Here is a 12,066-nt window from a genome sequence, read left to right on the forward strand (position 1 = left end):
CTGAAGCCACATAACACCCAGGGGAACCCAGAGAGCGCGTCCCCATCCCCTCTGCATTCTTCTGCGCCATCCGTGTGATGTGACACTCAGGGAGGGCTGGACAGGACTGTGAGGACCCCGGTGCCAGCGCTGGTCCCACGTCTGTTTGCTGTGCCCCAAACAGAAAGAACACAAGAGCTACAGTTTCTATTGATGTTGGCGCATGCCTCCTGCTTAAAAGGCCAGGTTAATGGACGCATGCCAACCCTCAACCCCACCGTGAGCTCCCTGTGCATCTGCGATGCTCCAGCAAACAGCAGGAATGCCCGCCCGCCACGCCCGGGAGCCCACTCAACGGCACCCTGCGTGGCCTGAGCACCCCCCACACTCAGGACTCTGATCACCAGAGTGTGCAGCAACCTGAGGGAGCGTTCCTGGAAGGAGGACCAGCGCTCTCCACCCAAAGCTCAACACTCCAGTCCTGCTGAAATGCATAAAGAGGGGTCACGTGGGCCAAGAAGCATGTCCAGACCCCACCCGGGGAGGGACCCCCACCCGGGGAGGGACCGTACCTGGGGAGGAACCCTCACCTGGGGAGAAACCCACCTGGGCAGAGACCCCACCTGGGGAGGGAACCCACCTGCATAGAGACTCCCACCTGGGGAGGGACCCCACCCGGGAAGGGACCCCCACCCGGAGAGGGACCCCACCCGGGAAGGGACCCCCACCCGGAGAGGGACCCCACCCGGGGAGAGACCCCACCCGGGGAGAGACCCCCACCCGGAGAGGACCCCCACCCGGGGAGGGACCCCACCCGGGGAGGGACCCCACCCGGGAAGGGACCCCCACCCGGAGAGGACCCCCACCTGGGAAGGGACCCCACCCGGGGAGGGACCCCCACCCAGAGAGGGACCCCACCCGGGGAGAGACCCCACCCGGGAAGGGACCCCCACCCGGAGAGGACCCCCACCCGGGGAGAGACCCCACCTAGTGCAGAAGTGGCACCACCCCCTGAGCAGCTGCGGCGGGCACTGGGCTGAGGAACCCGCTCGGCAGCACCGAGAGCCCTCAGGGCAGGATTCCAGGCAGGTCTTGCATCTCCGCCTCCAGGACTCACCAAGGCAAGGGCCTTCTCATGGGAACAAGGGCTGCTCTGTCCGAGTGCTCACACCCATGGGATTTCTAGTCTCAGGCTCCAGGGCCTTTGTTTGTCTCAGGACAAAGCAAAGAGAAGAGAAGTGGTCTTCAGAAGTTTCTGGAAACAGTTATGCCTCTGGGAGTGGAGTCCAGACCCTGAAAGGATCTTCCTTTGGGGAAGAATCTTCCTTTTGCAGAGCAGGTGTGTCTCCACCAGTAACTCCCGATGGTTTGGCAGTTTAGTGGCTCAGTCATGTCTGACTCTTCGTGAGCCCCCAGACTGAAGCCCACCAGGCTCCTCTGCCCATGGGATTCTCCAGGCAAGAATACTGGAGGGGGTTGCCATACCCTCCTCCAGGGGATCTTCCCAACCCAGGGCTGGAACCTGAGTCTCTTGCGTCTCCCACACTGGCAGGCAGATGCTCTACCACTAGCACCGCCTGGGAAGCCCCCTGTGGGTCCCCAAAGCCCATGGCCTGAGGACAGAACACCTCCTGGCCCATCAGCAGGCCTGGGACGGCCTGGCCTGACATCCCACCCACGCGCCTGGCTGCCCTCAGAACCTCTCAGCAGCCAGGCTGGCAGATAGCCCCTCCCCGCTGTGAGGAAAAGGGCCTCCCTGGGTACATGGTACTGACGGATGGGCTTTGACTAAGGAAACCAGTGGGGGACACACACATTTGTAAGTCCAGCCCGCTTGGCTCACTGCATACCTGCTAGGGGACCTCAGGCTTGCAGACCTTGAGTACCAGCCCCGGGGACACGGGCAGCCCACCTCGGGGAAATGGCAGAGAAGGGGCACGTCACCCTAGTGGCTCCGTCCTCAGCCCGCCCTCGGCCTTCCCGTTCAGTCTCGGGTCTGGAGTCTGAAATCTGAGGGGAGTGCTTCCCCAGTCTCTGAATCCTCCAGCACTGATAAACAGTAACAGGATCTAGGGGCTCAGAGGGTTAAACCTGCAGCGGGAGGATCCATCCACGCCGGGGGGGCAGGGTCACCAGGTCCCTACTCCAGCGCCCCGCAGGGATGAGCAGGGCTGCACCCAGGGGCCAAGAAGGAGTGAAGTCGGTCTGACCCAGTGACCCCAAGCAATGAAAGCGTCCAAAGTCGAAAACAGGCATGACCTACGGCCAGAAACACCCCGCCTTGGATGCTCCACGGAAACCGAACCCTCCACGGGGAGGATCCCCCGATGTTCCCTGGCAGGGACAAAAATCCAGGTATTTTGCGGGGTTTTTTTTTTTTGGCCACGTCCTGTGGCATGCGGGATCTTAGTTCCCTGACCAGAGATCAAATCCTCGCCCCCTGCATTGGAAGTGTGGATTTTTAGCCACTGGACTGCCAGGGAAGTATCTAAAAATCCAGACATTATGCACTGCTGCTGCTGCTAAGTCGCTTCAGTCGTGTCCGACTCTGTGCGACCCCATAGCCAGCAGCCCACCAGGCTCCCCCGTCCCTGGGATTCTCCAGGCAAGAACACTGGAGTGGGTTGCCATTTCCTTCTCCAGTGCAGGAAAGTGAAAAGTGAAAGTGAAGTCGCTCAGTCGTGTCCGACTCTTCGAGACCCCATGGACTGCAGCCCACCAGGCTCCTCCATCCATGGATTTTGCAGGCACGAGCACTGGAGTGGGGCGCCATCGCCTTCTCCAACATTGCTGCTGCTGTGCACTACTATACTCAAATCTTGACAGATGTGAACTCAAGGTCCATCTCTCTTCCTTCCTCTGACTGAGCCAGGGGCGGGGGGACAAAGAAGCCCCCTGAGGCTGACTATCCCGCAGAGACCCCTCCTGGCAGGGCTTCTGAGTGGGAGTGTCGCAGTGTCCCTCCACAAGAACGGGGCAGCTCCCTGCACCAGGAAACCTCAGAAAAGAGAGCCTGGACCTTCTACAAAGACTCAACACTCCCTGCCCCTGGGCCTGTGTCTAAAAGGGCCAACAGACAGACCCCCAAGTCTGACTCACTCTCGAGACCAGAACAAACAGAAATTCAAGTCACTGACAAACCACAGGGACAGGTCAGGAGAAACAGCGCAGAAATAAGGAAGATGTAGCAGGAAAAGGCACAGAGAAAAGGAAGGAGGACAGCATGCAAAAGCCAGACAGCAGGCTCAGCTGCTCCGGGTGAAAGCACACCTGAGCAGAAGAAGAGAGAGCTCGGTGCTTTGTGCCGGGGAAAAGTAATAAGCCGTGAAATCTACTCTACAAACAACAACTCGAAAGAGTAATTTCCAAAAAGATCAATCAGAACAGACGCACCTGAACATGCTGTAAAGAAAGGAGGAACAGGGAAGTGACAGGCGATCGAAGCAACGGGGGAAAGGATGACGGAGCGAGAGGCGGAAAAGCCAGTACTAAAGGTGCCTGTACCCCCACGACGGACAGCAGTGCAGAGGTGCCCGAAAAACTAAAGCCAGAACCCCCCTATGACCCAGCAACCCCACTCCTGGGCATGCTCATAATTAAAAAAGATACGTGCCTCTCAGCGCGCACTGCAGCTCCATTCACAACAGCCAGGCCCTGGAAACGGCCTAAACGCCCACCGACAGATGTGTGTACGGAGAAGACGAGGCACCTACAGCGGAACATGACTCAGCCGTAAAAAGGGAGAAATGACGCCATTTGCAGCACCATGGATGGATCTAGAGATGATCATACTACGCGAAGTCAGACGAACACCATACAGTATCACTTACGTGTGGAGTCTAAGGAAAGACACAAATGAACTCACACAAAACAGAAATAAACTCACAGACATAGAAAATAAACACGGTTACCAAAGGGAAAGACGGGAGAGGGAGAAATTAAGAGTTTGGGACTAACGTATACACACATATGAAATAACCAACAAGGACCTACAGTATAGCACAGCGAACTATACTCCGTCTTGTAATAACCTTTAAGGGCAAAGAATCTGAAAGAGAATAGATATTTATACATATTGATACATGTATGTGTATACCTGAATCACTTTGCTATATATCTGAAATCAACACAGCATTGTAAATCCACTGTATTTCAATACAAAGGGCAAACTGTGTCATTGAAACAGAGAAGAGCTCCCAGAGAGAGAAAGGGGGAAAAGGAAAAATCTGGGAAACAGACTCTTCAGGAAAAACAGAACGGCCAGCACCAAACACTACCCGGGTGCTTAGTCAACTCAGTCGTGTCCGACTCTTTGTGACCCCAGGGACTGTAGCCCGCCAGGCTCCTCTGTCCATGGAATTCTCCAGGCAAGAATACTGGAGTGGGTTGCCACGCCCTTCTCCAGGGGATCTTCCCCACCCAGGGATCCAACCCAGGTCTCCACACTGCAGACAGATGCTTCACCATCTGAGCCACCTGGGTTAGTAACTGAAGTCAATTCTTTAGGAATCCAGTAAAGAAAAAAAATCAAGTCCTGGACAAGATACTTCTAGCACGAGTTCAGGGCAAGCAGACTATACAACGACATCCCTGCAGGTCTGGGGCGACACAGGCAGGAACAGTGGCTCAAGATTCCACAGGAAAACCACACACTAGCTGACATGCTCTTGTACACAGTCCTTATTCTTTGCGGATTATGTATTTGGGGATTTGCCTACTTGCTAAAATTTACTGGTAACCCCAGATCAATACGAGCAGCACCGCTGTGACCACTCGCAGACACAGCAGCCATGCCCGCCCCCAGCCGGCTCCCTTCTGGGTCCGCTGTGATCTTATAAACAGCAGTCTTTATCCGGGTCTATTCAGGGCCCAGTTTTGCATTTCGGTGCTTTTTGTTGGTGGTCCTGAGGTTTAAAATGGCCCCCAGGCACAGAGCTGAAGCGGGGTCTGGTGTCCACGGACAAGAAGCCGGTGATGAGCCTCGGGGAGAAACCACGAGTCAGGCGAGCACCTCCAGGTGAGAGTCAGAGGCTGCTGGCCGTGAGCCTGGCGCTAATCCTGAGTCAACTGCGTGTATTAAATAATACTCTTGACACAAAAGCGCACACGCAACAAGGCTGTGCACTGGTCCACAGATGAGGATGCAGCCAGAGGCACTCGGGACCCTCACCCACTGCATCCCCCGCGGGTGATGGGCTGCAAAGAGCATCACGACCGCCAGCGGTGAGACCAGAGAGACCAGCGGGCCGGTCACTGGGGAAGCACTGCCCACACAACCTCCTCCTGAGAAAACCCTGGACGGTCAGCTCCACCCACGTAAGAGGTGGGACGGCACGCAGAGCGGGCGCGAGAGAAGGCCTCTGTGCGCCGGCAATGAGCGGTGACCGTGGGAGAGGCACTGAGACCCCAGGGCTCTGAAGGCTGCAGGCGTCACGCGGGGTGGACGGCGACGCGGGCAGAGCGCCCCACACCAGCAAGAACCGGTGGGTGGGGAGGAGAGGCCTCACATGTACACGTGTGTTGGAGACACGTCTGAAATGTTCATGAAACAATAGTAACAACTGCTCCTGGAGCTGGCCTCTGTGCTTTCCCACAAGACCTGCTGCTGCTGCTGCTGCTGCTAAGGCGCTTCAGTCGCGTCCGACTCTGTGCGACCCCATAGACGCACATGTGAACCACCCCCTCCTCATTCCTGCCAATCCCCAGGGGACTGAGAAATACAACATCTATGTGTCGGGTGCCTGAGGCTTGGAGGGCTGTTTATTACAGCAATTAGCTTAATCCACCCCCAATATACAGGGAGAGAACACTAAGTTCCTTACAGCCAAAAAATAAAAAAACAGGAGGAAAAAAACTAATCAAAAATGAAAACCAATAAAGAGGTCAGCCTCCCAGTGTTTTTGTAATCATTTCCTTTAACTTGATAGATTCATTTGGAAACAAGTCTCTCTTGTGGCAAAAAAAAACATACTAAAGTTCAGCTTTTTCTTCATTGACCTTTTCTCCCTTTACTTTCAAATTAAGTCACCTTAATGAGGCTGATTTATTAACAGCGTATGTACTTTGAGTCTGTGCTTGCCCAGGCCACCCATTACCTGCAACCCCTTGGAGAGACACGTCTGAAACAACCGCTCTTGGAGCTGCTGCTGCTGCTGCTGCTGCTAAGTCGCTTCAGTCGTGTCCGACTCTGTGCGACCCCATAGACGGCAGCCCACCAGGCTCCGCCGTCCCTGGGATTCTCCAGGCAAGAACACTGGAGTGAGTTGCCATTTCCTTCTCCAATGCATATGACCTGAAGCTTTTTATAATAATCACGTAACTTTCATAAGAAATGTCAGATGAGTCGGAAGGAAGAATGAACGCTGGGCCTGCCCTGCTGCCAGGATGGTTCTAGGGCTCAGGTCCGCCTGAGCCCTCCCAGGAAGGTGGGGTCATGAGAGCTGGCCCTGAGATGACCCCAGAGCACAGCACCCTCGGCCCAGGTAGGGCCCCTCCCCAGGAGCGGGGGTTTCCTGGGAGACCTGAGGCGCAGGAGGCTGGGCCTTGGGTCAGAGCCCAAGGGCCGCACCGGTGCCATCCGGCCAGGAGGTGGCGCCGCGGGCCGCCCCAGTCCCTCTGACCCCAGTCAGACCCCTTCCCAGCAGGGCCTTCAAGCTCACAGGCTGGAGCCTCCCAGAGGCCGTCTACACCCGCCCCAGCCCCGCCTCTCCCACCTCCTCTCTAAACTCTAACATGAGGGGTCTTCTCGGGCACACAAGCCCCACAGAGACCTAAGGGGCAGAGACGACGAGAAAGGAGATGCCCCAGAGCGGAGCCCACCCAGCACGGGCTGAGACCCCAGTCACCTGATCCCAAGAGACAAGAATCCCCACTGGGAGGCACCCACTCAGCACGAATGTGGGTCTGTGCGCCACCTGCCAGCCTCCAGAAACCCCTCCTGGGGTCACCGAACCTTCCCAGCCTCCCCTCGGGCCTGGACGCCATATCCACCAGCCAGACCCTGGACGTGACTCTGCAGGGGGCTCAGGTCCAGCCCTGGCCAGCCCGAAGGGTTCCCCCACCATGCCCGGTGCAGCCCCCCACCCCTGCCAGGCCCACCCACCCAGCTTCAGCGTGCGTCCTGTCCACCCCAGAGGGAGCCCCTCCTGCGTTCTCCAAGGCCCCCGAAACAGCACCACAGCCAGGGATTCCCCTCTCCTGCACCCGCTGTGGCCACTGGGACCTCATGCAAATTCAGCATTGAAGGAATGTCTCCCTCGTGTGCATAAGACAGCATGGGGCTCGGACCTCAAGGGACGACTCAGGGGCTGCTGGCAGGCAGGGCAGGGAAGGGCACGCCGGGCAGAGCTTGCAGACTCCAGAAAGCAGGAGCCCCAGTGCCAGGGGAGGCAGCAGGGCCTGCCCGGGGCAGGCAGCCCATTTACTAAGGCACCCACTGTGCTCGCTGACTCTGCAAGGCTGGTCTCTCTGCTCAGAGGCTTGGCCTCCGTCCCTGCACATAGTAGGTGCCACGAGCAGTGAGGAGGGCCCAGCAGGAGGGGGTGGGCGGGGCGCTCGTGGGGAGGGGGCAGCAGCAGCAGGGCCTCGGGAACCGGCGGGGCAGGGGGCGAGCAGAGGCCCCTCGAGCCCAGGTCACACCTGCCATGGGCCGGAACGCGGGCGGCGGGCGGGCGGGCTCACCGTCTGCTGCAGGTCCTCGATGACGATGCGCAGCACCAGCGTGTGGGCCTGGCCCTCCTCCGCCCTGGCGCCGCCCGGCTTCTGGGCCGTGGCCCGGATGGTGTCGTAGATGGTCTCCTCCTTGGAACTGTCCGAGTCCGACTCCTCCGAGGAGTCTGAGTAGCTCTGGGCCATCTCGTCCTCGCTGGACGTGGGGCTGCGTGGCATGGCTGTGCGTTTCTACACGGAGAGGGGAGGAGGAAGACAGACATCAGGGGAGGCTCGAGGAGGAAGCCGGGGGTGTGGCAAAGGCCGGTGTCGGAGGCGCAGTCGCAGGCTGGGCGACCGTGGGTAACACACACACACCTCCACACACCCCCACCCCTTCCCGGGCCCGAGCCAGGCAGGACCTGTGGGGGCCCCGAGAGCCCTGCCCCGCTGCTTGGAAACCTAGCACTTAAAAGGAGCCCGAACTCGCTGTGGCCGCAGCCACAGCTCACGGGGACGGACCGAAGGGGCAGTGGGCGGTCTGAAACGTTCGGGAGTAAGAGGAACAGCTCGCTTTGTTTTTCTTGGAGGAAGAGCAGCAGGCAGAGAGATGCAGGCTTTGGGTCAGAAGGGTACCAAGCTCCTGCTATAATAACCCCCTCTGCTTCAAACATGGCAATGATAGGTACTGTGTAAAAATAGACCCAGCACGCAGGGCCAGGCTCAGAAATGAGATAATCTCCAGGCCCGGGAGCACAGCGGAACCCAAAGGCTGATGGGGGAGGGCCGGGGGTCTCCAAGAGCCCGCGGAGGCTGGGAGGGCAGCTTCCCCACCATCAAGTGCAATAAAAGCTCCCCGGCAAGGACCCACGTGAGGGGGCCAACCGCCATCTCATTCCACGGGCGTTAGCAGGACAGAACTGGGGGCAGGCTGCCCACGAGACACCCCCAGGTCTGTGGGCATGCGTCAGAAAGGTCAGGCTAAAACCTGCCCATGAGACACGCCCAGGACTGTGGGCCCGGCTCAGAAAGGTCAGGCTAAAACCTGAGACGACCAGGGGTCCTGGGCCGGGGGGTGCGTGCCAAACCAGCAATTGCACTTCTGTGTGAACTCGGTAAAGGAAGTCAATGGTCAAGTTCACGGAACAAGAAAGATGTCCCAGGCTGTTCCCTACAAAACAGGGTGTCCTGGCTAACCCAGCTCACACGCCACCCTAGTCATTCAGGGTCTGCCCGACCAAGGTGTGGTTTCTTCTTCCCACGGACAGTACACCTGAGAGCAGAGTGGACCCCAACGACCCACTCAGGGCCCCGAATGGAGCCCTGAGAAAGGGCCATTCAGACACGGTGTCCCTGTTCAGAAAGGCCGGGAAGACACAGGCCCGTCTGCAGCCTGAAGTGAGCACGACGTGAGCGATGGGGCAGAGGAACCCACGGCAACAGGAACGCCCAAGTGGGGGGCGGGGGGCAGAAAGGGGGTCACAGTGTCTGTGACGTCACTTGTAACTTTCGGTTTCCTCGAAATAGTTCCAGGTGACGAGAGAAAGCCAGACTTCAACAAACGTGGGACACAGATGCTTGCAATGCTATTCTCTGTGCGTCTCTTTATGCTGGAAATATTTCACAGTAGAGGTGCGGGGAGAAAAGCAACGGGGAGGGAGGGGAGGAAGATGGCCACCTGTCCGACTACCCCAGGGGCTGGGGTGCATGGCCCCAGAAGCCATTCATTTTGGGGTGACGAGCCTCAGAAAAGTCCCAGGCAGGACACAGCTCAGTCAGTGCCAACTCGGCATCCAGTCTGAGAAGGCTGACGCCCACCATCTACCTCCAGAGTTCACTTAAGGTCAGCGGACACCCATGGAAGTGCTTCTCTTCTGGGCCACCAGGTCCCAGGACATTCCCAGCCACTGATTAGACACACGAAGCCCAGTAAAGTGCAGACGCCACCCCAGAAAATGCACCCTCCCACACACCCAGGGAAAGGCAAGACCATGTCTGGGTCAGGGGCTCCCCTACCGCCAAGAGCACCCGGGCCGTCCTCAGACACGGGGTCAATAAACGCTGCTATGTCCCACCTGCAGAGGCTGCATGAGTCCTAACCCGGAGGCTTCACGTGAAAACCCCGAGATCTGGCTCATCCTGACCACCAGGAAAATCTGGCCTGGTTGAGGTCAGCCATGCAGCACCCGGGCCTGGAGTAAGCTGCAGCAACTCCCTGGCCAGCCTGCCCTCCTCCCCAGGTCCTCCCAGAACCAAGTGACTCCACATGGTCAGACCTCCTGTGAGCTCTCTTCCTGGCCAGCAGGCCTCAAGTCTAAGCAGCTGCAAACTGATCCACCCAACCCCGCAGCCTGGCCTCCTCCTCAGCCTTCTGCCTTCACACCTCCCGTGAGGGGTCCCTGGTCAAACATCTCAGACAGCAGATTACTGGTATCACCCAGGGAAGGGTTTCGTTTCTTAAAGTAAAACTACCAAGTGAAAATAGTTGCTCAGTCACATCCGACTCTTTGTGACCCCATGGACTGTAGCCCACAGGCTCCTCTGTCCGTGGATTCTCCAGGCAAGAACACTGGAGTGGGTTGCCATTCCCTTCTCCAGAGGATCTTTCCGATTGGAGGTAGATGCTTTAGCATCTGAGCCACCAGGGAAGCCTAGAATTTGCAGAGTACATCCCATCCTCCAATAAACTTCAGTGCACTGGGGGACTCCTGAATTCACCGACAAACGCCTGTCACTTGGGTTACATATTTTTCCAACCGTACAAGAGCACAGACTGGAGAGGGCGGGGTGGGTCTGAGGCCGAGGACAGGGTCTGGCCACCCCGGGTCCTACCTTAGGAAGGTCCCAGCGAGCCTGGCTGCGACTTCCACCAACACGTTCATTCCTGCCTTTGCGCATTCACCATTTACCCAGGAAAAAAATGAGTGCCTGGCATAATTATATGCCACAAATATACTATATAATACAGAATACAGTTACAATTATAATTGTAATATGACAACGGTTGTATGTTATTATAATATATTGTGGTAATTACATAGACACAATCATATTATAACATAATATAAATATAAATTACGTACTACATCGTTGTGTGTGTTGTTTCAGTTGCTCAGTTGTGTCTGAATCTTTATGACCCCATGGACTGCAGCCCACCAGGCTCCTCTGTCCATGGGACTTCCCAGGCAAGAATACTGGAGTGGCTTGCCATTTTCTTCTCCAGGGATCTTCCCAACCCAACCTGGGTCTCCTGTGTTGGAGGCAGATTCTTTACCGTCTGAGCCACCAGGGAAGTACCATTATATAGGTGCATATATATATATATAAAATCATTTCCAACAAGGTTTCCATGTTTTAATATTCTCGAGAACAGTGGTTAGGACTCTGCACTTTCACTGCCGTGGGTTAGAGAGTCAGACCATAAAGAAGGCTGAGCGCCCAAGAAGTGATGCTTTTGAACTGTGGTGCTAGAAAAGACTCTTGAGAGTCCCTTGGACAGCAAGGGGGTCAAACCAGTCAATCCTAAAGGAAATCAATCCTGAATATTCGTTGGAAGGACTGATGCTGAAGCTCCAATCCTTTGGCCACCTGATGCAAAGAGCCGACTCACTGGAAAACACCCTGACGCTGGGAAAGACTGAGGGCAGAAGCAGAAGCGGGCGGCAGAGGATGAGATGGTTGGACGGCATCACTGACTCAATGGACATGAGTCTGGGCAGGCTCCGGGAGTTGGTGATGGACAGGGAGGCCTGGTGTGCCACCGTCCACGGGGTCACAGAGTCGGACACGACTTGTCGACTGAACCACAGCCGTCCAGAGCAGTGTCTCTTCATCCCGCTGCACCAGGAAGCGACCTGGGACCTTGTTCTAAAAAACGGTGGTTCCAGGAGGCCTGATTCAACTGGTCTAGGCGAGGCCCCAACATCGACGTTGTCTTTATTTTTTTATATTTATCTGCCTGCACCGGGTCCGAGTTGTGGCATTTGAGGTCTAGTTCTCTGACCAAGGATGGAACCCAGGCCCCCTGCATTGGGAGCGCATCCTCTTAGCCACTGGACCGCCAGGGAAGTCCCCCTGATGGACGTGGTCTTTAGATGCCCCGAGACTCTGATGCCGGGAGAGACTGAAGCAAAAGGAGAAGGGGCGGTAGATGATGAGACGGTCAGATAGCATCACGGACTCAACGGATACCAATGTGAGCAAACTCTGGGGGAAGGAAATGGCAACCCACTCCAGTGTCCTTGCCTGGAGAATTCCACGGACAGAGGAGCCTGGCGGGCTACAGTCCAAGGGTCGCAAAGAGCCAGACACGACCGAGCGACTAACCAACCGCTGCTGTCGCACAGGGCGTGGGAACAACATGCACGTCCAGGTCCAGAGGTGGTTCTGAGACAGGTGAGACGACAGGCAAACCCTGGGATGTGCAGACGCTGGCCACCC

The 12,066-nt window shown here is 57.0% G+C and overlaps 1 protein-coding gene across 2 annotated transcripts in view; it reads right to left on the reverse strand.

Annotated features, from left to right (window-relative positions):
- SHANK2 (SH3 and multiple ankyrin repeat domains 2) overlaps window positions 1-12,066 on the reverse strand; it is a 561,657-nt gene that overhangs the window by 461,208 nt on the left and 88,383 nt on the right. For both annotated transcript variants that reach the window (XM_070782471.1, XM_070782472.1), the window contains exon 3: window positions 7,660-7,878. In XM_070782471.1, coding sequence (XP_070638572.1) covers window positions 7,660-7,866 — 207 coding nt within the window. In that variant the 5' untranslated portion in view covers window positions 7,867-7,878. The remainder of the gene's footprint in view (window positions 1-7,659; window positions 7,879-12,066) is intronic.

This window comes from Bos indicus, chromosome 29 (assembly GCF_029378745.1).
Source record: "Bos indicus isolate NIAB-ARS_2022 breed Sahiwal x Tharparkar chromosome 29, NIAB-ARS_B.indTharparkar_mat_pri_1.0, whole genome shotgun sequence".
NCBI classification, from domain to species: domain Eukaryota; kingdom Metazoa; phylum Chordata; class Mammalia; order Artiodactyla; family Bovidae; genus Bos; species Bos indicus.